We start from the raw sequence: 25,462 nt of genomic DNA on the forward strand, positions 1-25,462 counted from the left end.
GTTAACACCCTCAGCTGAAGCGCCGGTTCGAGTCCCGGCTGCTCCTCTTCCGATCCAGCTCTCTGCTATGGCCTGGGAAAGCAGTAGAAGATGGCCCAAGTCCTTGGGGTCCTGCACCCGCGTGGGAGACCTGGAAGAAGCTCCTGGCTTCGGATGGGCGCAGCTCCGGCTGTTGCAGCCAACTGGGGAGTGAACCATCGGACGGAAGACCTCTCTCTGCCTCTCCTCTCTCTCTGAAACTCTGGCTTTCAAATAAATAAATAAATCTTTAAAAAATAAAATAAATCTTTAAAATAAAAAAGAAATTTTAAAAGTTCATAAAAGGAAGTTCTTCATATTCCAGGTTGGCGGCGCCTGAGCCTCTGGCAACCACCTGCCCGCTTCTCTGCGGTGCCCGGTCCCGAACGCCCGCCCTGGCGGCAGCGCCGGAACGTTTCTGCGTGGCGCGCAGTGCGCGGCGGAAGGTGTACGGCGGTGCTCCTCGCCGCCGGGCGGGCGCTTCCGGCAGAGGGCCGTGTCGGCGGACCCGGGAGGCGGTAGGTAGAGGTTTGCCGCCCGCGGAGGCGGCCGGAGGCTGCACTGCTCCGGCCGGTGTCTCGGGGAAGGAGGATGGGAGGGGGAGGAGACTATTCTGAGCAGCCAGGAAGGCGCGGCCGCGGCCTGGGGAAGGGTTCCCTCCCTAGGGCGGGCGGCCGCGGGGGTTGAGAGCCGTGGCGCTGGCCTGGAGCTTGTCCTCCCCTCCAGCGAGGTGCCGGGGTCTGCGCCTTGAGGGCCGCGCCTGACACCCGGCGCCGGCGCCTGGCAGCACCCGCGTCGCGCGTGGCGTGGCGGTTGGGTGCAGCTCTCGCTGGTTGGCAGGGAGCACTCGCAGCGCGGTTCAGGGTGCGCGTGGGCTCCGGGCAGCGGATGCGCGATGTTTCCAGACGGACTCGGGGGACTCGCAGAGAGAGAGAGAGAGAGAGAGAGAGCGAGCGAGCGGTTCCGAGTCCTCTCGTGTGCGGCGTGGGCGGTTCCGAGTCCTCCTCTCGTGTGCGGCGCGGGCGGTTCCGAGTCCTCCTCTCGTGTGCCGCGTGGATGCAGGCCTCCGTGTGAACGTCCGCCGCGCGGGGCTCGGTGGCGCCTGCCCGGGGTCCCCCACGCGGGCGGCGCTGGTCACGCCGTGAGCACAAAGCCGCTTCCTCCTCCTCGTGTTTGCTCCCATCCAGGCATGTTCAGGGTGAAATGGCCCTGCACTCAACTTTGTTTTTCAACTTCAGAGACTAAACAGTATATATCATTCATATATCATATACATATCATATATTATATATATAAAGTATATATGTGATACATACTTAAAACATAATTGCATACCGATGTGATATTTTAATAGTAGCCACTTTAGGAACTTGAGATTAAGAACATGCCAGCTTTTCGTTGTTTATATTCGCATAACTGCGGAAGGCGTAGAGGAGGATCAGACACTCAGTGTCACCACCTGTGCCGAAGCAGCACAGTCCCTCCTAGGTATGTTCAGGAAAGTGATTGGATCGCCGGATTTCCTGAGAGAAGCCAGTCAATGACAAAGCCCAGAGAGTGTTTTGTAAATTCACCAGCGGTAATACCGGACGTAAGCTAATAACCTGACTATGGCAGATTTCACGGGAAGCAGTAATGCCTTAGAAGTAGTCTGCAGTTTGTCGGTAGACTTTAATTCCCAAAGTCAGTTCTTTGGATTTTAAACGTAATTTCCACAGAAATGATGTAAACAGAGTAAGGCCACCACAGAAGTTCATCTTTGCCGGTGACAGCAGATACACTTTTATCCTGATGTCTTGGCACTTGAGAGCCCTTTGGCCCCTTGCTTATGGAAGAAGGGAGCCCAGTGCTGCGTGGAAAGGGTGCAGATGTGAGTTATGGGGATACGCATGGCTGGGCTGTGGTTAATACGCCACCACGAGTTCTATCTCTAGTTAGTAAAGGGGTAAGTATGACATGAACTAAAGGAAAGAATGAGGAAGCAGAAAGCCAGGCGTCCTCAGTCCTGTCATCCACAGGAAGCCCTTCGTCCTGTTCATCGAATGGCTGAATAAATGTTTCCTTTGTCTTTGTCTTTTAGTAGTAGTTGAAGCTGTACAGCGTCCTTTTGTGAATTAGAAGCCATAGCATTTACTCATTTCTAAGTGATCCATTTCACTTTTAAACATTTATTGTGAGAGAATTGAGACACGTTTCTGTGAGCACATTTATGGGAGCAAGCTCAGGGCATCCCTGTTTATCCATCACTCTGCTTACTGATCATCAGTTGTGGCTAATCTTGCTTCGGTCACACCACACCCACGGCCCGTGATTCCATGATTTTACTCTGACATATCTATAGCGCGTTTTTATTTTTTTATAAATGGTAGAAGATGTTTTGTGGTGCTGAGATTTTGCATGAATATCCATATTCTTTCTTGGAAGTGGGAAAAATACCTCTGAGAATTTTGTATTTTTATCTGACAGGAATTACTGAAAAAGCTACAGGAAATAAGAACTTGCATTCTGATTTTTTAAACATGTATTTCTCTTTAATTTTCAGTTTAAATTGGATCCATTTTGTAACATCTTTAGAAAGTTCACATTCTAATGTTTTTACAGAATATAAACTATATAATACATTTAAAAATATTCATAATACATTTTTTAAAAAACTAATGTTTTTACAGAATATAAAATATATTACATCTTTAAAAAAAAATGGATGAAGAGCCTGAAAGAACCAAGCGGTGGGAAGGAGGCTATGAGAGAACATGGTAAGCAGGGTGTTGTTTCTCTTTTCCATTTAGACATCTTTTTTTACGCATTATTGAAGTATGTTATGTTTTACATATATTAAAATTCACCCATTTTTGATCTACAATTCAGTGACTTTTTTGGGGGTTAGATTTATTTATTTATAAGTCAGAATTAGAGAGATTGTCCCATCTGCTGGGTCACTCCTAAAATGGCTGCAATGGCTGGGCCTGAGCCAGGCTGAAGCCAGGAGCCAGGAGCTTCCTCCAGGTCTCTCACGTGGGTGCAGGGGCCCAAGCTCTAGGGCCATCTTCCACTGCTTTCCCAGGCCATAGCAGAGAGCTGGATCAGAAGTGGAGCAGCCGGGACTAGAACCAGCCCCCATATGGGATGCCAGCACTGCAGGCGGTGGCTTTACATGCTATGCCACAATGCCGGCCTCTCACTTAGTGGTTTTAAGGCTTATCCCTGTTGTAACATGTTTTAGTACTTTATTCCTAAAAAGCATTCCATTTCATGGTTATATGACATTTTTGTTTATCTGTCATGGGTTGTTTGACATCTAGGTTGTTTATAATTTTTGGTATGGTGAATAATGCTGCTATGAATTTGCATGTGCAGATCTCTGTGGATTTATGTTTTCAGTTCTCTTGGATTAATCTTTTTAGCTTATCTTTTCAAACAATTATTACTTATAGGGAGATTCTTAAAGAAGATGAATCTGGATCACTAAAAGCCACAATAGAAGACATTCTTTTCAAGGCAAAGAGGAAAAGGTATGTGAACTATGCTAAGTGTGTTACAAAAGGTAAAACACCATTCCTTCAAGGCTTTCTGTCCACCTGTAGCCACCAGTGTTTGAGTTCATGTGTGTTTAAGGGAAAATGACTTATGGTTATCCGAATGGGAAGGAACCCACAATGCAGGCTTGGCCCAGCAGGGGAATGGTCTTCATGGACTATTCATGAAGCCTATAGCTTTATGTATGCCTTAAGTTAAGAATTTACTTCACTAAAAATGCAGGCTTTGGTTTTGGGGACCATATGTGATATTCAGTTCAATTCAATTAAAATGTTTGTATGATTTTAACAGAGTATTTGAGCACCATGGACAAGTACGACTGGGAATGGTAAGTTATAATTTCTTTTTTTTTCTGGTACAGAGCTAGTTTGGATTAGAGAAATTTGTCACCTTAATGGAAGAAACAACAGTAAAATAAAATAACTTAAAAATACATAAAAATCTCTTAAAATATAAGTAATTATGTATTAAAATATATTAAATAAATATGACTGAAATATGTGAATATTTTATTTCTTAGTCAAATCCGTACTTGGGAATTGTCTTCTTTTTTGATAGATGCGCCACCTTTATGTGGTGGTAGATGGATCAAGAACAATGGAAGACCAAGATTTAAAGCCTAATAGACTGACATGTACTTTAAAGGTTAGTAAAATCATTTAAATTTACACTAAATGAAGAAAATGACACTCGATTCCGAAAATAATTTTTTATGAATGCAAAAGTTTTTTTGTGTGTGTGTGCATGTGGGTTGTTTGTTTTCTGTTAATATAAGCAATAGTTGAGTAGGTAAGTGCTGCCAGATCATTTAGGGAAATGACAAAGTGAAGGCTGCTTATTTATGCCTTTAGTTTCTACTCTTCCACCCCAAGTCAGGGTCTTGGTTTTTCAGTTGATTCTTTTCTTTAATTCTCCTTTTCCTTTGACTTACTTGAATCTGTCTTCTCAGCTTACAAACATATTCATATGATTCCTGATTAAAAACCTACCATCAATTCTATTCATTTTCACATTTTTCTTCATTGGATTTTTTATTTATATTATTTCTGTCACGTCCAATTAGACCCAACTTTTAGTTAGTATTTATTTGACTGATTGATTGATTGAAAGGCAGAGAGACAGGGAGGGAGCTTCCATTTACTGGTTCACTTCCCAAATGCCTGCAAAAGCCAGGACTGGGCCAGGCTGAATCCCTAGAAGTGGATTCAGGTCTCCAGTGTGGGTGGCAGGGACCCAGGCACTTGAGCCATCACCTGCTGCCCGTCTCCCACAGTGTGCATTAGCAGATAGCTGGTAGTGGGAGAAGAGCCAGCACAGGCGCTCTAATAGGGGATGTAGGCTTCTAGAGCTGTGTCTTAACTGCTGTGCCAGACACCCACCCCTGGGCCCCGCATGTAAAGCCGAACTTGAACCACTGCTTCAAATGGAAGTTTTTTGCTGCTTAATGTTTTCACTGTTGAACACTTTTCACAATCTCTGAACTTAAAAATTATGAGAAGTGGTACTTGATAGAGTTCACAGAACGCTAGTCAGACATTTTCTCTATTGTTATTTTACCCTTAACTAATATTTCTATTTTATTTTCTTTAAACAGTTATTGGAATACTTTGTGGAGGAATATTTTGATCAAAATCCTATTAGTCAGGTATGTAGATAAAGGAATAGAATTCGGAATTAAATTCCTGTTTTGTTCCCAAATAGAGTTTCTAAATATACGATTACGATGTGATCCACATTGTGTACCAGTTTCTATAATGGTTATCAATGAAGAACAAAGGAGCTCTGTGAGTTAAGGTACATTGAGCTCATAGCTGAATTTGTCAAAAACACTGAGGAAAAGTTTCTTACCTTGCTTATTTCTTTCATAGTGACTAATTTATTTTGTTGTATGTTATTATCAAGGAGAAATAATGTTAATCATCATTTTTGTTTTTATTTTGAGATTGGAATAATTGTTACAAAGAGTAAAAGAGCTGAAAAACTGACTGAACTCTCAGGTACGCGTGAAGTTACCCCTGTTGGACTCTAGGCCTTGTAGCCCTGTTCTATGACTGTGAGTAGCTAACGTGAAGGCTTTCTCTGCTCTCCCGTGAAGCCACTTAGCAATGCCGCCCACTTCACTTTTGGCATGTAAGAGTAGACTGAGTTCTGCACAGTGCTGAATAGTATTCCACTGGATGTTAGGACATGTTTTAAGATCTATCCATTTGTGTCCTGAAAATAGTAAAATAAACTTATTGTAATTATTGATAAAATCTACTTCATTTTTTTTAAAGATTTACATATTTATTTTGAAGGTCAGAGTTACAGAGAGAGAACACAGAGATTTTTCCACCTGCTGGTTCACTCCCCAAGTGGCTGCAGCAGTCAATACTGGGCCAGACCAAAGCCACGAGCCAGGAGCTTCATCCAGGTGTCCCATGTGGGTGCCGGGGCCCAAGGACTTGGGCCATTTTCCACTGCTTTCCCAGGCCCTTTAGCAGGGAACTGGATCAGACGTGGAGCATCCAGTACTTGAAGCAGCACCCACACGAGATGCTGGCATCCCAGGTGGTAATGTTACCTGTTATGCCACAACACCAGCCCCAATCCACTTAATCTTCAAATTAATTTTTTTTAAAGTTAAACATGTAATTTACAAAGCAAAAAGCATAAAAAATTACATTGTACCCATTGTTAATGATTTGATTTTTCTGCTTCCATCACATACTTCCCTCGATTTCAGTATCTTAAAGATAATAATGGCAGGGGCTGGTGCTGTGGCATAGTGGGTGAAGCCGCTGTCTGCACTGCCAGCATCCCATATGGGCGCCAGCTTGAGTCCCTACTGCTCTACTTCTGATCCAGCTCTCTGCTAGGGCCTAGGAAAGCAGTAGAAGATGGTCCAAGTGCTTGGGCCCCTGTACTTGTGTGGGAGACCTGGAAGAAGCTCCTGGCTCCTGGCTTCGGATCAGCCCAGCTCCAGCTGTTGCAGCCATTTGGGGAGTGAACCAGCAGATGGAAGACACCTCTCTCTCTCTTTCTTACTCTCTGTCTCTGCCTCTCTCTAACTCTGCCTTTCAAATAAATAAATAAATCTACAGAAAGAAAGAGTGACAGAGGGAAAGGGAGAGAGTGTTGTGTCTTCTATCTGCTTTTTCACTCCCCAAATGCTAATTTATTCCCCAACAGCCAAGGCTAGACTAGGCCTAAGCCAGGAGCCAGGAACTTAGTCTGGTCTGCCACCTGGGTGTCGGGGACCTGAGTAATTGAGCCGTCACTTGCTGTCTCCCCGTTTGCATTAGTAGGGAGCTGTAATGGAGGCAGAGGAGCCAGGGCTTGAACCACACTTCTGTATGGGGTTTGGGCATCTCAAGTGGCATCTTAACTGTTGGGCCAAATATCCACCCTGGATTCTCCTTTGTAATGTCATAGATGTGTAAGTTTTAGGAAAGGCATACGTTTCCATAATGTATATGTAATATTTTGTTAAAAGTTGTTCTATTTGTATTTTAGGAAACCCAAGAAAACATATAACGTCTCTGAAGAAAGCTGTTGATATGACCTGCCATGGAGAACCATCTCTTTATAATTCCTTAAGTATGGCCATGCAAACTCTAAAGTTAGTACTTTACGTTTACTTCTAGTTGATTTGGAGGTTTTTTAATGAGTTAAGATGAAATGATAATATGTTAGTGTGGGGTGCCATCATCCCAGTTATTACAAAATCATTAAACAGGAAAGGTGTGTTATGTAGGATGTTAATTATGATGTTGGTTAGTATTTATATTTTAGTGGGTGAGTTATATCCTGAAAGATTTTACAAAAATATGATAAAACTATAGGCAGCATCAGCAGTACAGAAGAAATATGCTGATGGAGGAATATTCTATTAAAAATTAATTACATGTGAAATTTGGTATAGTATATTAATTTTGAGTTGGTTATGCCTTTATTGAAATTTATTAACTTACCTTGCTGTGTGTCAGTAAATTAATTGCATGCTTTTCGTGCAAGTTAACAATGTAGAATATAGTAGGAACCTAAAGAAAATATTCAGTATAATTAAAGCTCATATATTTTTTTTTGAATAATCTGTCCTGGCTGAGATTTTGTATTTTTTTAGTTGTGAAGTAGACAAGGAGGTAACACTAATATTAAAGATAAGCACAGTACAAGATCAGCAAGCAGAAATGAAGAACAAAACAATGACAATATAATTAGGAAAGCTGTAACTGATGAAACTGTCCCCAGAATAATAGAAATTCCTATTTTTTTTTTTTTTTTTTTTTTTTATCTTTTATTTAATGAATATAAATTTCCAAAGTACGACTCATGGGTTAGAAATTCCTATTTAATACTCAGGAAAACAGCTGTCCTCGTCTTAAAACCTATACACTATCATTTCATTCTTTAATTAATGATATATGAAATTGATGTTTATAATTTTTATGACTAAGAATTATGAGGCTAAATTACAGTCTTTTAGAAAGAACCAAGTTACTATTATTAAACCATATATATGTACACCTTAAAATTGATGTATGTGACAATTGTATTTCTAAATCTACACTTTAGACTGTATGAAATAAATTTAATAGAATATAAGTTTTGTGACGTTAGGAACCTTGTCAATCTATTTAAGAAAATGCCCCCGAAATATTTATTTCAGGGAATATTTTTTTAAAGATTTATTTATTTATTTGAAAGGCAGAGTCCCAGAGAGGCAGAGGCAGAGAGAGGTCTTCCATCCACTGGTTCACTCCCCAAATGACCACAGTGGCCGAAAGTGGACCAATCCAAAGCCAAGAATCAGGAGCATCTTCCAGGTCTCCCATGTGGGTTCAGGGGTCCAAGGACTCGGACCATCTTCTATTGCTTTCCCAGACCATAACAGTTGGATTGAAAGTGGAGTAGCTGGGACTCGAACTGGCGTCGATATTGAATGCCAGCACTACGCCAAAGTACTGGCCCCATAGGGAATAATTTTTTAAGTATATATCTCATTTTAGGAAAATTTACATTAAAATGTTTGTACTCACAATTGAATCCTTGTAATGCTGAAACAAATAAGGAATTCTGTAGTATAATTGTGTAAACCATGTGTGCTATCCTGTCTGGGTGAATTTTTTACTAATGATTTGGTACACCTAATTGGAATATATTTTATCTTTCTTTAGACACATGCCAGGACATACAAGTCGAGAAGTCCTAATCATCTTTAGCAGCCTTACAACTTGCGACCCATCAAACATTTATGATCTAATCAAGGTAAAGACAATAAGTGAATACCAGAGTTACAGCATTAAAGAAAATTCTGTATTAATCACTGTTTTTCAGAGAATTCTTTGTTTTTCAAATACATTAATTCTTAAAATGTTTTCTTCTCCTCAAACTCTGCATTTACCTGGATTTTATAAAGACCCTAAAGGCAGCTAAAATTAGAGTGTCTGTTATTGGACTGTCTGCAGAGGTTCGAGTGTGCACTGTACTTGCTCGTGAAACTGGTGGTATGTATCAGGTATACTCTATATATCCATAGTTATTGTTTAAGAAATCGCTTATGAATCAAATTATGATCTTTTAATCCTTCTAATGCTACTAAACTGAAATCAATTTGTATTCAGTAGTTCAAAATATGGGCAAATATATCATTGATTTCACAAGAAATTTCAAAATAAAAGGACTTACCAATAGTTGTGTTAGGGTTTGAGGAAGTACACTCTTGAAAAACTGGAGTTTTCAGTGTGTGTAATACTTTGTGAAGATTTTGTAACTTGGCTTTAATGCAGTTATTTATTTATTTTTTAAAGATTAATTTATTTATTTAAAAGGCAGAGTTAGAGAGAGAGAGAGCACAAAATCTTCCATTCGCTGGTTTACTCCCCAAGAACTGGGCTGGTCTGAAGCTGGAGCCAGGAGTTTTTTCCTGGTCTCCCAAGTGGGTGCAGGGGCTCAAGGGCTTGAACCATCTTCCACTGCTTTCCCAGGCCACAGCAGAGAGCTGGACCGGAAGTGGAGCAGCTGGAACACTAACTGGTGCCCATGTGGGGTACCAGCACCACACGCACTGCTTCACCTGCTACGCTACAGGGTTGGCCCTTAATTATAGTTGTAATTACATCTATTCCTAGAAAATTGATTTGGAGATATTATTTAAATAACTTTAAGCAATAGTGTAGCTCAAATTGTTATTTTGAAAATGTTACACTTTTAGATGACAAAACTTTTACTGAATTACATAGAAATTGCAATTAATTGTTAAGCCTGCAAACCTGATTGATTTCTCTTGGGTTACTTTTCATCTTGTTAGGCACGTACCACGTTATTTTGGATGAAAGCCATTACAAGGAACTGCTGACACATCATGTTAGCCCACCTCCTGCCAGCTCGAGTTCTGAATGCTCACTTATTCGGATGGGTAAGTGTTTTGTTGCTTTAAGATAGGATTTAAAAAGTATGTTTATTTGCTCAAACTAAGCTGTTTGTTTTAACTTGCGCAAGTTTCAATTTTTAACTCTTAGGAAATTTTTTTAATGATGATTAGAAAAAAAGATTATTGAAAGAATTTTGGAAAATGTAGAGAAGTATGAAAAGGATTAAAATAATTAGTTCTGTCACCCAGAGAACACTACCCGCTTTCTGTATCATGAAAGAAAGAAATACACAAAGACAGTGTTTTTAGAAAAATGCTTTTGTTAAGGAATTTTGAAAAATAAGCTTCAGAATCCTTTTCACTGTATGATTAAAGTTGCGTTGTAGAAGCCGTGCAGACAGATGTTCCAGATACACACACCAAAATCTCCAAGTGCTTTCTCTCAGGGGAAAGAGAGTGATTCGTTTCAGATTATTTGAAAAATATTTCATTTTCCTCATCTTCCAAAAATTTCATGATAAGCATTTATATTTATATTGAAAAAGAAGACAGACTTTAAAAAAACTATGAAACAAATCGTGTTTGTTAGTGAGGTGGAAGGCTTTTTCATCTTGTTTTTGGCCATTTATGTTTTGTCAGTGGTCCATCTTTGTTTCCCGTTTACTCATCTATAAAATGATATAATATTTATCTGATTGTGTGTAACAGAGTTAGAATTAATATAGATGACATACTTAGAATAATGCTTGATGTAAACATTGAATACATTTTAGGTATTGTGTTGACTAATCTTTTTTGACTTACTGATACAGTTCCTTTTTTTTTTTTACTGATAGATTTCCTTACCCCATCTTATAGATATTATTTAAACTTATAATCTAGAATTTTTCAGATTGATTTGTTGGAGTCCTTTAGGAATATCAAGTCTTTCTGTCAGTCGATGAAAATATTTTCCAGTTATTTACCTGCTTTTCCTATGTTTTGATACATAAAGTTACATACATTAATTTTTATGTAAACTTTTTTAATGGTTTCTGCTTTATCTGAACATATTTTCCATTAAAAATTATACATGGAAGATAAAATACATGAAGGGCTTGGACTTTCTAAAATTTAAGCACAGAGGTGTGTGCTGCTATGGTGCAGTGAAAATGTGATGTAACGTGTGCTAAAGTGACTGTAATATAAGCTTTAGTTCGGTCAGAAACGGTACAAAAATTACAAACTTTTTCAAAAGATTTGTTTATTTATTTGAAAGGCAAAGTTACAGAGAGACAGAGAAAGAGAGATAGAGAGAAATGTCTTCCATCTGCTGTTCCGCTCCCCAAATGGCCGCAACGGCCAGAGCTTTGCCATTCTGAAGCCAGGAGCCAGGAACTTCTTCCCTGTCTTCCATGTGGATGCAGGGGCCCAAGCACTTGGGCCATCTTCAGCTGCTTTCCCAGGCCATAGCAGAGAGCTGGATTGGAAGTGGAGCAGCCGGGACTTGAATAGGTGCCTAGATGGGATACTGGCATTGTGGGTGGCGGCTTTGCCTGCTATGCCACAGCCTTGGCCCCCAAACTTTTTCTTTTTTAAAGATTGATTGATTTGAAGGGTAGAGTGACGGAGAGATCTTTCATCCTCTGGTTCACTCCCCAAATGGCCTGAATAGCCAGATCCGGGTCAGGTTGGAGCTAGAAGCCAGGAATTCCATCTGGGTCTCTCGCATGGGTTGCAGGGGCCCAAGCAGTTGGACCATCTTCTACTGCCTTCCCAGGCACCTTAGCGGGGAAATGTAGAGCTGGGACTCAGGCTGACATTCCAGTGTGGTTTGATGCCATCACAAGCAGTAGCTTACCCTGCCGTGCCACGATGCTGGTCCCCAAACTTCTTCTTTTTAAAAAGTGCTGTTGGTGGCCAGTGCTGTGACACAGCTACCCGCGATGCTGGCATCCCATGTGGTTGCTGGTTTGAGTCCCAGTTGCTTCACTTCTGATCCAGGTCCCTGCTCATATGCCTGGGAAAGCAGCAAATTATGGCCCAAGTGCTTGGACCCTGCCACCTACGTTGGAGACCCACAAGAGGCTCCTGGCTTCAGCTTGGCCCAGCTCCAGATGTTGCGGCCATTTGGAGAGTGAACCAGTGGATAAAAGGTCTCTCTTCTCTGCTCCCTTTCACCATAACCTGCTTTTCAAATTAGTAAATCTTAAATCAATTAGAAAATACAGATATAAACATTAGAATCTGAAGTCCTACTTACAGACAGATCTTTTCCCTTTTCCGTCTACTTTTTCTTTGGCATTGAAATACAGTGAGTTTCCTCATGTTCTATAATAAACATGTATAGTCATGACTATGTCTAGAGGCAAGGTAGGGAGATTTTGTACAGCTTTGTCGACCTTCTGGTAGAATCATTTTTAGTTTCTTGTCTAAGAATGTTGCTCTTTGCTTGCGACTAGAAAGTAACATGTTTTCTTCTGTGAAGGATTTCCCCAGCACACCATTGCTTCTCTGTCTGATCAAGATGCGAAACCCTCTTTCAGCATGGCGTAAGTGACGACCTTGAAACTGTCAGTAATCAGCTCTGTTGTGAATCCCCTCCTCTAAGTGCAGATTGAAAAGACAGGCTTGAAAGGTAATGGCTTTTATGAAAGATTCCCTTCTGTGTAGCCGTGACGAGGGTTATCCCTAAATGCTTCTGTGCGGTGATCATCAGGGTGCATTGCTGAGTGGAGCAGCAAGGTGGGGGAAGTGCACAGTATGTCACTTGGCATCTAAGAAATGGATATGTGAGTAGATACACTTGTTTACCTTGCTGATAAAAACAGTAGCCGTAGAAATAGAAAATTAAACTAAAACAAAAAGATGTTTCTCTTGGTGAGTGTGTGGGAAAGGCAAAGGATTATACCCTAATCTTTTCTGAATTGTTGTTTTAACTTCAGTGCTTTGTATTTTTCTTTTTTGAATTTAAAGATTTATTTATATATTTGGAAAGTCAAAGTTACAGAGAGAGAGGGAGAGACAGGGAGAAATCATCCATCCTCATCACTCCTCAGATGGCCTCAGCAGAGCCAGGAGCTTCATCCAGGTGGCCCAAGTGGGTGGTAGATGCCCAAATAGTTGGGCCATCCTCTGTTGCTTCTCTCAAGCCATTGACAGGGAGCTGGGTCAGGAGTATAGCAGCTGGTACCTGAACCAGCATCCATATAGGATGCCAGCATCACAGGCGGCATCTATACCCACTACGTCACAGTGCCAGCCCCCCAGAGCTTTACATTTTACAAAATTGTACAATGAAGGTAAAAACTAGGCTAAAATACTCTGCCTGCGGTGCTGGCACCCCGGGTTCTAGTCCCAGTTGGGGCGCCAGATTCTGTCCCGGTTGCTCCTCTTCCAGGCCAGCTCTCTGCTGTGGCCCGGGAGTGCAGTGGAGGATGGCCCAAGTGCTTGGGCCCTGCACCTCATGGGAGACCAGGAGGAAGCACCTGGCTTCTGGCTTTGGATTGGTGTAGCGCGCCGGCCATGGCAGACATTTAGGGGGTGAACCAACGGAAGGAAGACCTTTCTCTCACTGTCTAACTATGCTTGTCAAAACAAAACGAAACGAAACAAATCCCATCTCTTTTCCCCAGCATAGCATGCACTAAAAAAAAAAAAAAGTAATTCTGAAAATCTGAAAATTCACAGGCAAGATTTCTGTCTCCAGCTATGAACTTTTTTTTTTTTTTTTGTATAGTGAGAGAGACAGACAGAAAGGTCTTCCTTTTCCGTTGGTTCACCCCACAATGGCCGCTGCGGCTGGTGCACTGCTGCCAGTGCACTGCGCTGATCCGAAGCCAGGAGCCAGGCACCTTCTCCTGGTCTCCCATGGGGTGCAGGACCCAATCACTCGGGCCATCCTCCACTGCCCTCCCGGGCCACAGCAGAGAGCTGGCCTGGAAGAGGGGCAACCGGGACTAGAACCTGGGGTGCTGGCGCTGCAGGCGGAGGATTAACCTACTGAGCCGTGACACTGGGCTCCAGCTATGAACATTTAACAGGGATTATATTTACCTTATTGCTAAAAAGGCAGAAAAAATACCTAAGCAATTGTTTGGATCCCTGAAAGAAGGGAAACAAGTGAGGTGGGACCTGTGGGTGCACTGGCTTACTGCCCATTACCCAGAATTCCCAGGCTATCCTGCAGAGCCTGGGGGTCCTGCTGAGTTAAAGGAACAAAGTTTCCTCCTTAAAGTTTGGGGAAGCTGAGGTGGCTGTGATTTTGCAGGGTAGAGTACCTGGAAGGACAGAGCTGCAGAGAGAACTGTCTGGAGATCTACGGAGACTTGCCCTTGAGTCACAGCTCGGTCTTGGTCAGCGCGATGAACCTTCTGGACGCAAGGAAACAACTGTACTGCAGCAGGCAGAATAATCCCCAGAGCTCACATAGGACAGGGAGTAGTTCCTATTCTCATCAGTCTGTGTGGGAAGGTGTTAACATGACAAGCTTTGAATAGAGTTCACAGTGATGCAACCAAATTAACTCGAGATTGATGAGTACACTTAACCAGACTTACAGTGCTTAAAAGCAAGGTTTGAACAGATCAAACTGTTTCCAAGTTACTTATGTATAGTATTCCAGAACAAAGCCCAAATATTTAGGGAAGTTTTAAAAAGCCAACACCTAAAGGAAGATAAAATTCACAGTATCTGAGATCCCATAAAGAATTATGAAGCAGGGCTGGCACTGTGGCACAGTGGGTTAAAGCCCTGGCCTGCAGCACCAGCATCCCATATGGATGCTGGTTCAAGTCTTAGTTGCTCCACTTCTGATCCAGCTCCCTGCTAATGCACTTGGAAAAGCAGCAGAGGGTGGCTCAAGTCCTTGGGGACCCCTTGTCTCCACATAGGAGACACAGAAATAGCTCCTGGCTCCTGGCCTCTGATGGGTTCAGCACCAGCTGTTGCGACTATTTGGTGAGTGAACTGGCAGGTGGAAGACCTCTCTTTCTCTCGCTGTAAATCTTTCAAATACATAAAGTTTATATATAAAAAAAGAATTATGAAGTATGCTTAGAAAATGTGACCCTTTAACCAAGAAAAAATCATAAAGAAAAAATTTTTTTAAGATTTATCTATTTATTTGAAAGTCAGAATTACACAGAGAATGAGAGGCAGAGAGAGAGAGAGAGAGAGAGAGAGAGAGAGAGAGAGAGGTCCCATCTGTTGATTCACTCCTCAGTTTGTCACAATGGCCAGAGCTGAGTTGATCTGAAGCCAGGAACCAGGAGTGTTTTCTGGTTCTCCCACATGGGTGCAGGGACCCAAGGACTTAGCTTTCCCAGGCCATAGCAGAGAGTTGGACTGGAAGTGGAGCAGTCAGGACTTGAATCGGCGCCCATATGGGATGCCGGTGCTTTGGGCCAGGGCTTTAACCCACTGCGCCACAGTGCCGGCCCCCATAGAGAGAATTCTTTAAAAAAGATTTATTTATTTGATCAGCAGAATGACAGAGAGAGGGAAAGGCAGAGAGAGATCTATCACTGGTTACTCCCCAAATTGCTACAATGGCCAGGTGAGGAGCCAGGAATTCCATTCTGATCACCCATACGGGTGGCAGGAACCCAAGTTCTTGGTCCACATTTATCTTTCTTCTCAGGCCTATTAGCAGGAAGCTGGATCAGAAGCAGAACAGTCGGGACTTGAACCAGCCCTCTCATATATGATGCCAGCAATGCAAGCACAGGCTTAACCTGCTGTAACAGAGTGCCGGCCCCCATGGAGTGGAATCGTAACATACTGAATAGAATTCCTAGACAAAGGTGTTAAACAGGGATTGTGAATGTACTTCATCTGGTCAGAGTAGAAGAGAATGTGCGAATAAGAAGAGATACGAAAGGTATAGAAAAAACCCAAATAAAACTTCTAAACATGAATGCAATGCCTGAAGTAAAAAATACATTGGATGGGATTACAGCAGATTAGTCACTGCAGAAGAAAAGGTTATTGAATTCAAATATAGTAATAGAAACTTCCAAATAAAAAAGAGGTAAAAAGGACAAAAAGTGAATATAGTATAAGTCAGCTGTAGAACACAAATATTTCAAAATAGAGTTAAATTTAAAATGGATTCCAGGTTTTAAGATTGAGGTAGCGTATTTTCTTTGGCTGTAACTTTCCACATCTCTGTGTGTCACCTTTTCAAACTAATTTTTCCCCACAGGCATTTGGACAGCAGTACTGAGCCAGGGCTCACATTAGGAGGTTATTTCTGCCCACAGTGTCGGGCCAAGTACTGTGAGCTTCCTGTTGAGTGTAAAATCTGTGGTAAGAATACAACTATTTACTATCAATGCATTAATCTTGAATAGCTTCTTGGTCTGTATTGCTGATAAAGTAAATTTTGAGTATGCCTATATTTCAGGATTTAATCTGTATTGAGAGAAATAGATTATTATGTTCATTGAGTGCCTAGAATAAACATAGCATCCTAGAAGTGTGTCTTAATTTCTCTTTCTTTAAAAAATATATTCTTTAAAAGCAGTGCAATAGAGCCAGTGGACATCTTTCTAGCTCTCTTGTAAGTAAAATGAGAAGTAATAGAAGGCTAGAAATTTATTTCATTTGTAAGTAAGCACATAGGCCAAGAAAGGTCACACACTTAGTGATAGAACTAAGACTCCATACTGGAATCTCCTTTTGTAGTCACAGGTAAAATGAGCAGATGAATACCTGCAGTCCAAAAACCACTGGCAAATATTTAGGAAAAGTTTTATCACTTGGATTTTTGGCCATTGTCCTTATGAGATGGTGATTATTAAACATGTCTGTGCCTTATGTGTTAGGTCTTACTCTGGTGTCTGCTCCCCATTTGGCTCGGTCTTACCATCATTTATTTCCTTTGGATCCTTTTCAAGAAATTCCCCTAGAAGAAAATAAAGGAGAAAGGTATGTGGGTTTTATTATCTAAGTGGTGAAAACGAATGTTTGAATATATTATTATTGCTTTATAAAAGCATATTTATATTAACTTGGGTAAGATTACTTCTAAGATTAATTTAAAAGATGAGATGTAGAATGCATTGATTATGATTTGAAATGATTCACTGTTAAGAGTATCTGTATCTCTAGAAGTCTGTTAATTTCCCTAAAACCACCTCCATAGAGTAAGAGTGATGAGTGGTGTAATGATAAATCTCTCCGAAAGAAAAACAAAACCCTGATTGGTAGGATTTGCTGATTTCCGTGGTATAAATACTCCCATCATGACCATGATGGCCATTTAATAACCAGCTCTCAAAATTCCTGAATATTTTCACAGTTGACTCTCTAAAGCTAAAACATTCTAGCTCTAGCACACCACTGAAAATAAGAGGCAGCATAACATAATCAATCAAGAACTTACAAATTTTTTTAATGCTTTTTCTGTGAACTCTCACAAGTCAAGGCTGAAATAGCAGTAGTTAATCTATTGTAGAATAGAGTTTGGGAAACAAAGATTTACTGATTTTAACAACTTCCAGGGTTTAGGAACCATATTCAATAATTTCTGCCCAGTAGACAATTGTGTATCAATCCATCTCTTTGCTCTTCACCTTAAGTAATTTGGAAATCATTTCATATCAGCATGTCTGCATCAATCCTAGGTTTGAGATTATTGTATATTTCATGGCTAAATGATCGTTTGCAAACCTGTTGTCTCCTGTTGAGTATTTAAAATTGTTTCTTTTACTGTTCACAAATAATGCTTCTGTCTTTGAAGATGCAAGTATAACTGCATGGTAAATTATTAAAGGTGGGATCAAAGGTTATGTAAATTTTGATAGACTTTGTACAGTTGTCCTTCAAAGAGGATTCATTTATTGTTTTCCCATAGTTGGCCAACCTTAAGTTTTATGAAACTTCTTGATATTGGCCGAAACTGACAAATAAAGAAGTGTATCATTGTTTTAACTTGTATTTACTTAAGGGTGAGGTTAAGCATAGTGGAAATGAAAAACCCAGCAAAAGGATTGAGAGATAAAGATGAAGAGAAATACTGGAAAGCAGAGTGAAAGATGGAAAAAGCAAAGAGGGGTAACTTGGGAAAGATGAGAAAACTTGTCCAGGAGGTCCAATATCAGTATAGTGTGAGAAAGAAAAAGATAAATCATAGCATAAGGAATCATGAAAGAAATAATTCAGGGAAATTTTCTGCAATTGAAATACAGAACTAGTTTTAGATTGAAAGGGACTGCCGAGTCACTAACATATTGAGGGAAAAGGTAATCCGCATTAAAATGCATAATTGTGAAATTTCAGAATGTGCAGCAAAACACTAACCCTAAACATTCCCACGATACTGGGTCTCACGCCAGGGGTCCGGAATTAAAATTGTGTGCTCTATCAGCAGCACTGGATGCTGACAAGGAGGAGTCACCTTCAAACTGTGGAGTGCAAACTATTGCCAACTATTCATATACCTGGCCACGCCATCAGTTACATGGGGGTAGAATAAAGATGTTTTCAGACGTGGAAGGTCTCAGAAAGAGACTTTCTCGTGTGAGTGATTTATAGGAATTGAGAAGGGTTGGTTATGGTACAGCAGGTTGAGCCACTGCCTGCAGTGCCAGCATCCCACACGAGTGCTGGTTTGAGGGTGAACCAGTGGCTGAGAAATCTCCCTCTTTCTCTCTGTCTCTCCCCTTCTCTCTCCCTCTAATTCTTTCTTTCAAATAAATAAATCTTATAAAAAGCAAAAAAGCAGCTAAGAAGAAGAATGACAGAAAATCTAGGAATTTGAATCTAATTCCAAAGATGGTAAAAAAAGAAGCCTAGCGTGAGAGGTCCCAGAACAACACCTTGTGTCAGCAGTGCAGTCAGTCCAGCAGAAGGTCGCAGTGCTGCAGGAGAAAGCAAAAGAACTGTGGAGATCCTGAGTTAGTTGAACCTACTGTGAGGATATTTAGATTATTCTGGGACAGATTGGGGCTGAATTAGTGGTGTTTTTTGTTTGTTTGTTTGTTTTAAAGATTTATTTGAAAGAGTTACACAGAGAGAGGAGAGGCAGAGAGAGAGAGAGAGAGAGGTATCTTCCATCCACTGGTTCACTCCCCAATTGGCTGCAATGGCCGGAGCTGTGCCTATCCGAAGCCAGGAGCCAGGAGCTTCATTTGGGTCTTCCCATGTAGGTGCAGGGGCCTAAGGACTTGGGCCATCTTCTACTGCTTTCCCAGGCCATAGCAGAGAACTGGTTCTGAAGTGGAGCAGCTGGGCCTTGAACCAGTGTCAATATGGGATGACAGCATTGCAGGCGGCTGCTTCACCCGCTGTGCGACCAGCGCTGGCCCGAATTAGTGTTTAATTATAGAAAATTAAGCGGGGCCGGTGCCGTGGCACAGTAGGTTAATCCATATGGGCTCCGGTTGTAGTCCTGGCTGCTCCTCTTCCAAACCAGCTTTCTGCTATGGCCTGGGAAAGCAGTAGAAGATGGCCCAAGTCCTTGGGCCCCTGCACTCACATGGGAGACCCAGAAGAAGCTCCTGGCTCCTGGCTTTGAATCCGTGCAGCTCTGGCCATTGTGGCCAGTTGGGGAGTGAACCCATCGGATGGAAGAACTCTGTCTCTGTCTCTGCCTCTCACTGTTTGTAACTCTACCTGTCTAATAAATAAATAAATAAAATCTTAAAAAAGAAAATTAAGCTTGGGAATAACCAAGCAATTCAGTCCAAGAAAAACTCATTTTTGGCAGGGGGAAAAGTTGTATTTCATGTCTCAGCTAAGAATGTTTATATAGGGATGGTAAACTGAACATTGAATATTGTTCTATGCAAAATGATGATTAAGGGGCTGACACTGTGGTGTAGGTGGTTAAGCTATTGCCTGCATTGCCAGCATCCCATATGGCACCAATTCGAGTCCAGCTACTCCAGTTTCAATCTACACTTGATCTTAGACAAAAGGCCAAGAAGCGATCCACTTCTGATCAACTCCCTGCTAATGTGGCTGGGAGAGCAACAAAAGATGGTCTAAGTTCTTGGGCCCCTGCACCCATATGGGAAACCCTGATGAAGCTCCTGGCTTCTGACTTCTGATCAGCCCAGCTCTGGCCGTTGCAGCCATTTGGGGAGTGAACCAGCAGACGGAAGACCTCTTTCTGCCTCTGCCTCTCCCTTTCTGTAGCTCTGCCTTTCAAATAAGTAAATAAATAAATAAATCTTTTTTTTAAAGAATGATGATTAATTATGGAAAGGATGGAGAATGACATTTAGTCATACACATTTACACTTTGAGTTTAAGAGGGTTGAAAGAAAACTAAATTATCATCTTCGATAGTTGAAAGTTCATAGCTCATATATATATACAGAGAACCATGAGGTAGCAGTTAGAAGCTTAAGTATTATTATCAAACAGTTGAAGGTTTTGAAAGTGCGTCTGGGGGGCTGGAATGAAGTCAGGGAGGCTATACAGGAGTCTTCCATGTATTTTTATTTATTTGAGAAACTGAAACACAAACAGAGCGTCTGTTGGCCCACTTCCCTCAAAGCTGCAATGGCCAGCACTGGGCCCAGGACTAGCACCAGTTCTTCCACATGAGTGGGTTACAAGTTCTGAGATCTTTTAATTCTTTAAACTATGCCTTGAAGCTGCTGAGTAACTACTGTATGTAAGAGATTCTCTTCTGTCCTTGTAAACTATCATCTTTGGTAAAGATTAATTCTCACCCAGAATCTCAGTTGAGAGAAAATGCTTATTATTTAATCTTAATGAAAACAAGAACTGAATTTTGGGCTGTTAGATGACCTTGAGACATACTTTGGAATTTATTTGAAGTGTTGGTATTCTTAGCTCTCCTCAAAATCAGTGTGTCAAGACAATTACTAATTTCGGGGCTGGTGTTGTGGTGCCACAGGTTAAGTTGCCACTTGCAGCACCAGCAACCTAACTCCAAGTGCTTGGGATCAAGTCCGGGTTGCTCTTCTTTCAATCCAGCTTCCTGCTAGTGTTCCTGGGAAGACAGCAGATGATGACCCAATTACTTGGGTCTGTGCCACCCATGTGGGAAACCTGGGTGGAGTTCCCAACTCCTGGCTTTAGCTTGGCCTGGCCCTGGCTGTTGGAGGCTTTTGGGGAATGAACTAGTAGATAGAAGATGCATCTCTCTCACTCACTCTGTCTGTCTTCTGTCTGTCTCTGTCTCCATCTCTCCCTCTCTAATGCTCTGCCTTTCAAATAAATAAATCTTTCAAAAAAAGGGACCATTACTAATTAACTAAATAGCTCTAGTTCTGAGGCTGGTGCTGTAGTGTAGTGTGTTAAACTGCCACCTACAGTGCCAGCATCCCATATGAGCACTGCTTTGATACCCAGCTGTTCCACTTTTTTTTTTTTTTTTAAGATTTTTATATATTTATTTGAAAGGCAGAGTTACAGAGAGGCAGAGAGAGAGAGAGAGAGGGAGAGAGGGAGAGAGGGAGAGAGGAGGGAGGTCGGTCTTCCATCTTCTGGTTCAATCCCCAAATGACCGCAATGGCCAGAATTGGGCTGATCAGGAGCCAGGAGCTTCTTCTGGGTCTCCCATGCAGGTGCAGGGGCTGAAGGACTTGGGCCATGTTCTACTGCTTTCCCAGGCCACAGCAGAGCTGGATCAGAAGTGGAACAGCTGGGACTCAAACTGGCACCCACATGGAATGACAGCACTGCAGGCGGTGGCTTTACCCACTACTCCACAGCGCCAGCCCACTATTGCACTTCTGATTCAGCTCTCTGCTAATGTGCCTGGGAAAGCAATGGAAGATGGCTCAAGTGCTTGGGCCCCTGCACCCACATGGGAGACCTGAAAGAAGTTCCTGGCTCCTGGCTTCAGTCTGGCCCAGCACTGGCTGTTGTGGTTATTTGGGGAATGAACCAGTGGACAGAAGATCTCTCTCTCTCTCTTTCTCTTTCTTTAAGATTTATTTATTTGAGAGGCAGAGATACAGAAAGAAGGAAAGAGAGATCTTCAGGGTGCTGATTCATTCCCCAAATGGCCACAGTGGATATGTCTGGGCCTGTCTGGAGTCAGGAGCTAGGGTCCAGGAGCGTTTTCTCGTTCTCCAGAGTAGGTGTGGGGGTCCAAGCACTTGGGCCATCTTCCACTGCTTTCCCAGGCCACAGCAGAGAGCTGGGTGGGAAGTGGAACAGCCAGGATTTGAACCAGTTGCCCATATAGAATGGCAGCACTGCAGGCAGAGGCTTAACCTATGCCACGTTGCTGGCCCCAATAAATAAATCTCCAAGAATAAAACAAGCTCTAGTTCTGTCTCTCTCTCTGTGTGTGTCTCTCTCATTCTGCCATTTAAATAAATAAATCAGCCTTGTTTTTAAAGAAAAATGACAGGGGCTGGCATTGTGGTGCAGTAAGTTAAGCCACTACTTTTTTTACTGGCATGATGTGTCTGAGTGCCAGTTTGAGTCCTGGCTGCTCCACCACAACCCAGCTTCCTGCTAATATGCCTGGGAAAGAAGTAGTTGGCTCAAGTACTTTGGCTTTTGCCTCCAGCTGGGAAGACATGTGTAGAGTTCCTGGGTCCCGGTTTTGGCTTGTCCCAATCTTTGCTCTTCGGGCCATTTAGAGAGTGAAACAGCGAATAGAAGATGTCTCTGTCTTTCTCCTTGTCTCTGTCTCTCCCTCTCTGATGCTCTGCCTTTCAAATAAGTAAATAAATCTTTTAAAAAAACAATTACTAATTTAAATGATTCTAATTGTTTAAATTTGTTGAATTATTATAATGAGTGAATTCTTTTAAGATTGCTTCTTGAACTTTGTTTTTCAGATTTTGCTATGGCTGTCAGGGGGAATTGAAAGACCAACATGTAAGTTCATTGACTTTCTAAATGTTGAGTAATATGGTAGTACAATAAATTTTCCACAGGTTGTTGAATACCAGCCTGACATCAGGTTTTTCCTCATGAATATAATTACAAGAGGTAGAGGTAAAGTGGGAGCAAAATAATTTAATCATCAATAGTTTTATCATGCTGCATTCTAAAATATAAAATATAAATTCTATAAATATATTTTTATTCTTTATCTTCATTTTCAGGGTAAACTGTATTATTTTGGAAGTACATAACATTTGTCTTCATATTATATTTTAGGCTCTGTCATAACTCATTTTGAGTGGCCATTTCAGGTGGCCACACGTTGGTGATTCCCCTATTGTACCAATGAGAAAATGTTACAATTTTGGAGAGGGTCAATTTGAATATATAAACTTGTATAGGGGCTAGGGCACAGCTGATTAAGTGGCCGCTTAACGATGTTAGCATCTCATATCAGAGTGTCAGTTTGAGTCCCATTTGTTCCATTTCTTTCTTTTTTTAAAAGATTATTTATTTATTTGGAAAAGTTACAGAGAGAGAGGGAGAGACAGATACAGAGATAGACAGAGAGATCTTCCATCTGTTGGTTGACTCCCCAGATGGTCGCAATGGCCAGCGCTGGTCAAGACTGAAGCCAGGAGCCTCCTCCAGGTCTCCCAAGGGTAGCAGGGGCCCAAACACCTGGGTCGTCTTCCACTGTTTTTCACAGGCCATTAGCAGAGAGCTAGACTGGAAGTGAAACAGCTGGGACACGAACCAGTGCCCATGTGGGATGCCAGCATCACAGGCGGTGCCTTCATCCACTACACCATGATGCTGACCCCACAGCTGCACTTCTTTTTTAAGATTCATTTATAGGGCTGGCACTGTGGTGCAGCAGGTTAACGCCCTGGCTTGAAGTGCTGGCATCCCATATGGGCACCGGTTCTAGTCCCGGCTGCTCTTCTCTGATCCAGCTCTCTGCTGTGGCCTGGGAAAGCAGTAGAAGATGGCCCAGGTCCTTGGGCCCCTGCACCTGCGTGGGAGACCGGAGGAGGCTCCTGGCTCTTGGCTTTGGATAGGCTCATCTCTGGCCATTGCGACCAATTGGGGAGTGAACCATCAGATGGAAGACTCTCTACCTCTCCTCTCTCTGTGTAACTCTGCCTTTCAAATAAATAAATAAACCTTTAAAAATATTCATTTATTTATTTGAAAGGCAGAGTTACAGAGTGGCAGAGGCAGAGAGGGAGAGGTATTCCATTCGATGGTTCACTCCTCAAATAGCCATAACTGCAGGAGCTGACCCAATCCAAAGCCAGGACCCAGGAGCTTCTTCTGAGCCTCCCACCAGGGTGCAGGGGCCCAAGCACTTGGGCCATCTTTTACTGCTTTCCCAGGCCACACAGGAAGCTGGATCAGAAGTGTAGCAGCTAAGACTTGAACCAGCACTCATATGGGATGCTGGCCTTGCAGTTGTTTGCTTTACCTGCTACACCATAGCACCACCTCCTGCCCTATAAATTTTATCTGAAAGCACCAGTGCCCTTGTTTGTAATGCTGATAAAAAGTGTTTTTGTTTTTTAGTTGTCTTAATATGTGTCATTTGACAGATTCTTTCAAGTTTTGATTGAAAGAAAAATATCAGTTTTCCAGTTGTGAAGTCCTTCCCTACGAGGGATTATGTGTGTTAAATTTTGGTGCTTTTCTTTCTCTCTCATTTTTTTTAAAGATTTGTTTATTTGGCCAGCGCCACGGCTCACTAGGCTAATCCTCTGCCTGTGGTGCCAGCACTCTGGGTTCTAGTCCTGGTTGGGGTGCCAGGTACTAGTCCTGGTTGCTCCTCTTCCAGTCCAGCTCTCTGCTGTGGCCCGGGAAGGCAGTGGAGGATGGCCCAAGTGCTTTGGCCCTGCACCCGCATAGGAGACCAGGAGGAAGCACCTGGCTCCTGGCTTCGGATTGGCACAGTGCGCTGGCCATAGCAGCCATTTGGGGAATGAACCAATGGAAAAGGAAGACCTTTTTTTTTCTCTCTCTCTCTCTCACTGTCTAACTCTGCCTGTTTAAAAAAAAAAAAAAAAAGATTTGTTTATTTATTTGTTTGAAAAAGTAGAGCCACACAGAGAGAGGGAGAAACACAGAGAAATACTGATAGCTCTTCAGTCGTATGGTTCATTCTTCAAATGACTGCAATGGCCAAGACAGGACACCCTAAAGCTATGAGACAGGAGCTCTGTTCAGATCTTTCAGGTGGGTACAAGGGCCCAGGTACTTGGGCCGTGTTCCACTGCCTTCCTAGCACATTATCAGGGAGCTGGATCAGAACGTAGCCCGCTGTACCACAATGCCAGCCCCTGTGCTTCTGGTTCTAATTGAACCTGCTGGGGGACACTCAAAATCAGAGGTGGGGACCATCTGGCCTGCAGGCTGGATAAGGCCCATGACATCATTTGGTTTCACCCTGCCAAAGCAACCACAGGCAAGACTTGAAATTCAGTAAATGTAGAGTAGACTACTTTTTTTTTTTTTTTTTTTTTAAGATTTATTTATTTATTTGGAAGGCAGAGTTACAGAGAGGCAGAGACAGAGACATCTTCCATCCGCTGGGTCACTCCCCAAATGGCCACAATGGCTGCAATGGCTGGAGCTGGGCTGATTTGAAGTCAGGAGCCAAGAGATTCTTCCAGGTTTCACATACGGGTGCAGGGGTCCAAGGACTTGGGCCATCTTCTACTGCTTTCCCAGGCCACAGCAGAGAGCTGGATTGGA

The 25,462-nt window shown here is 42.2% G+C and overlaps 1 protein-coding gene across 7 annotated transcripts in view; it reads left to right on the forward strand.

Annotated features, from left to right (window-relative positions):
- Positions 1 to 401: 401 nt before the first annotated feature.
- GTF2H2C (GTF2H2 family member C) overlaps positions 402 to 25,462 on the forward strand; it is a 130,270-nt gene continuing 105,209 nt past the window's right edge. For 5 of the 7 annotated variants that reach the window (XM_070056834.1, XM_070056833.1, XM_070056835.1 and 2 more), the window contains exons 1-15: positions 402 to 536; positions 2,688 to 2,774; positions 3,453 to 3,530; positions 3,847 to 3,883; positions 4,114 to 4,200; positions 5,150 to 5,200; positions 5,498 to 5,552; positions 7,051 to 7,156; positions 8,715 to 8,805; positions 8,957 to 9,044; positions 9,848 to 9,955; positions 12,378 to 12,441; positions 16,095 to 16,198; positions 16,717 to 16,819; positions 22,666 to 22,705. In XM_070056834.1, the coding sequence (XP_069912935.1) occupies positions 2,719 to 2,774; positions 3,453 to 3,530; positions 3,847 to 3,883; positions 4,114 to 4,200; positions 5,150 to 5,200; positions 5,498 to 5,552; positions 7,051 to 7,156; positions 8,715 to 8,805; positions 8,957 to 9,044; positions 9,848 to 9,955; positions 12,378 to 12,441; positions 16,095 to 16,198; positions 16,717 to 16,819; positions 22,666 to 22,705 (1,068 nt within the window). In that variant the 5' untranslated portion in view covers positions 402 to 536; positions 2,688 to 2,718. The other 2 variants (XM_070056839.1, XM_070056838.1) reach the window with 2 other exon arrangements.

The sequence above is a fragment of the Oryctolagus cuniculus genome, chromosome 14 (genome assembly GCF_964237555.1).
Source record: "Oryctolagus cuniculus chromosome 14, mOryCun1.1, whole genome shotgun sequence".
Classification (NCBI taxonomy): domain Eukaryota; kingdom Metazoa; phylum Chordata; class Mammalia; order Lagomorpha; family Leporidae; genus Oryctolagus; species Oryctolagus cuniculus.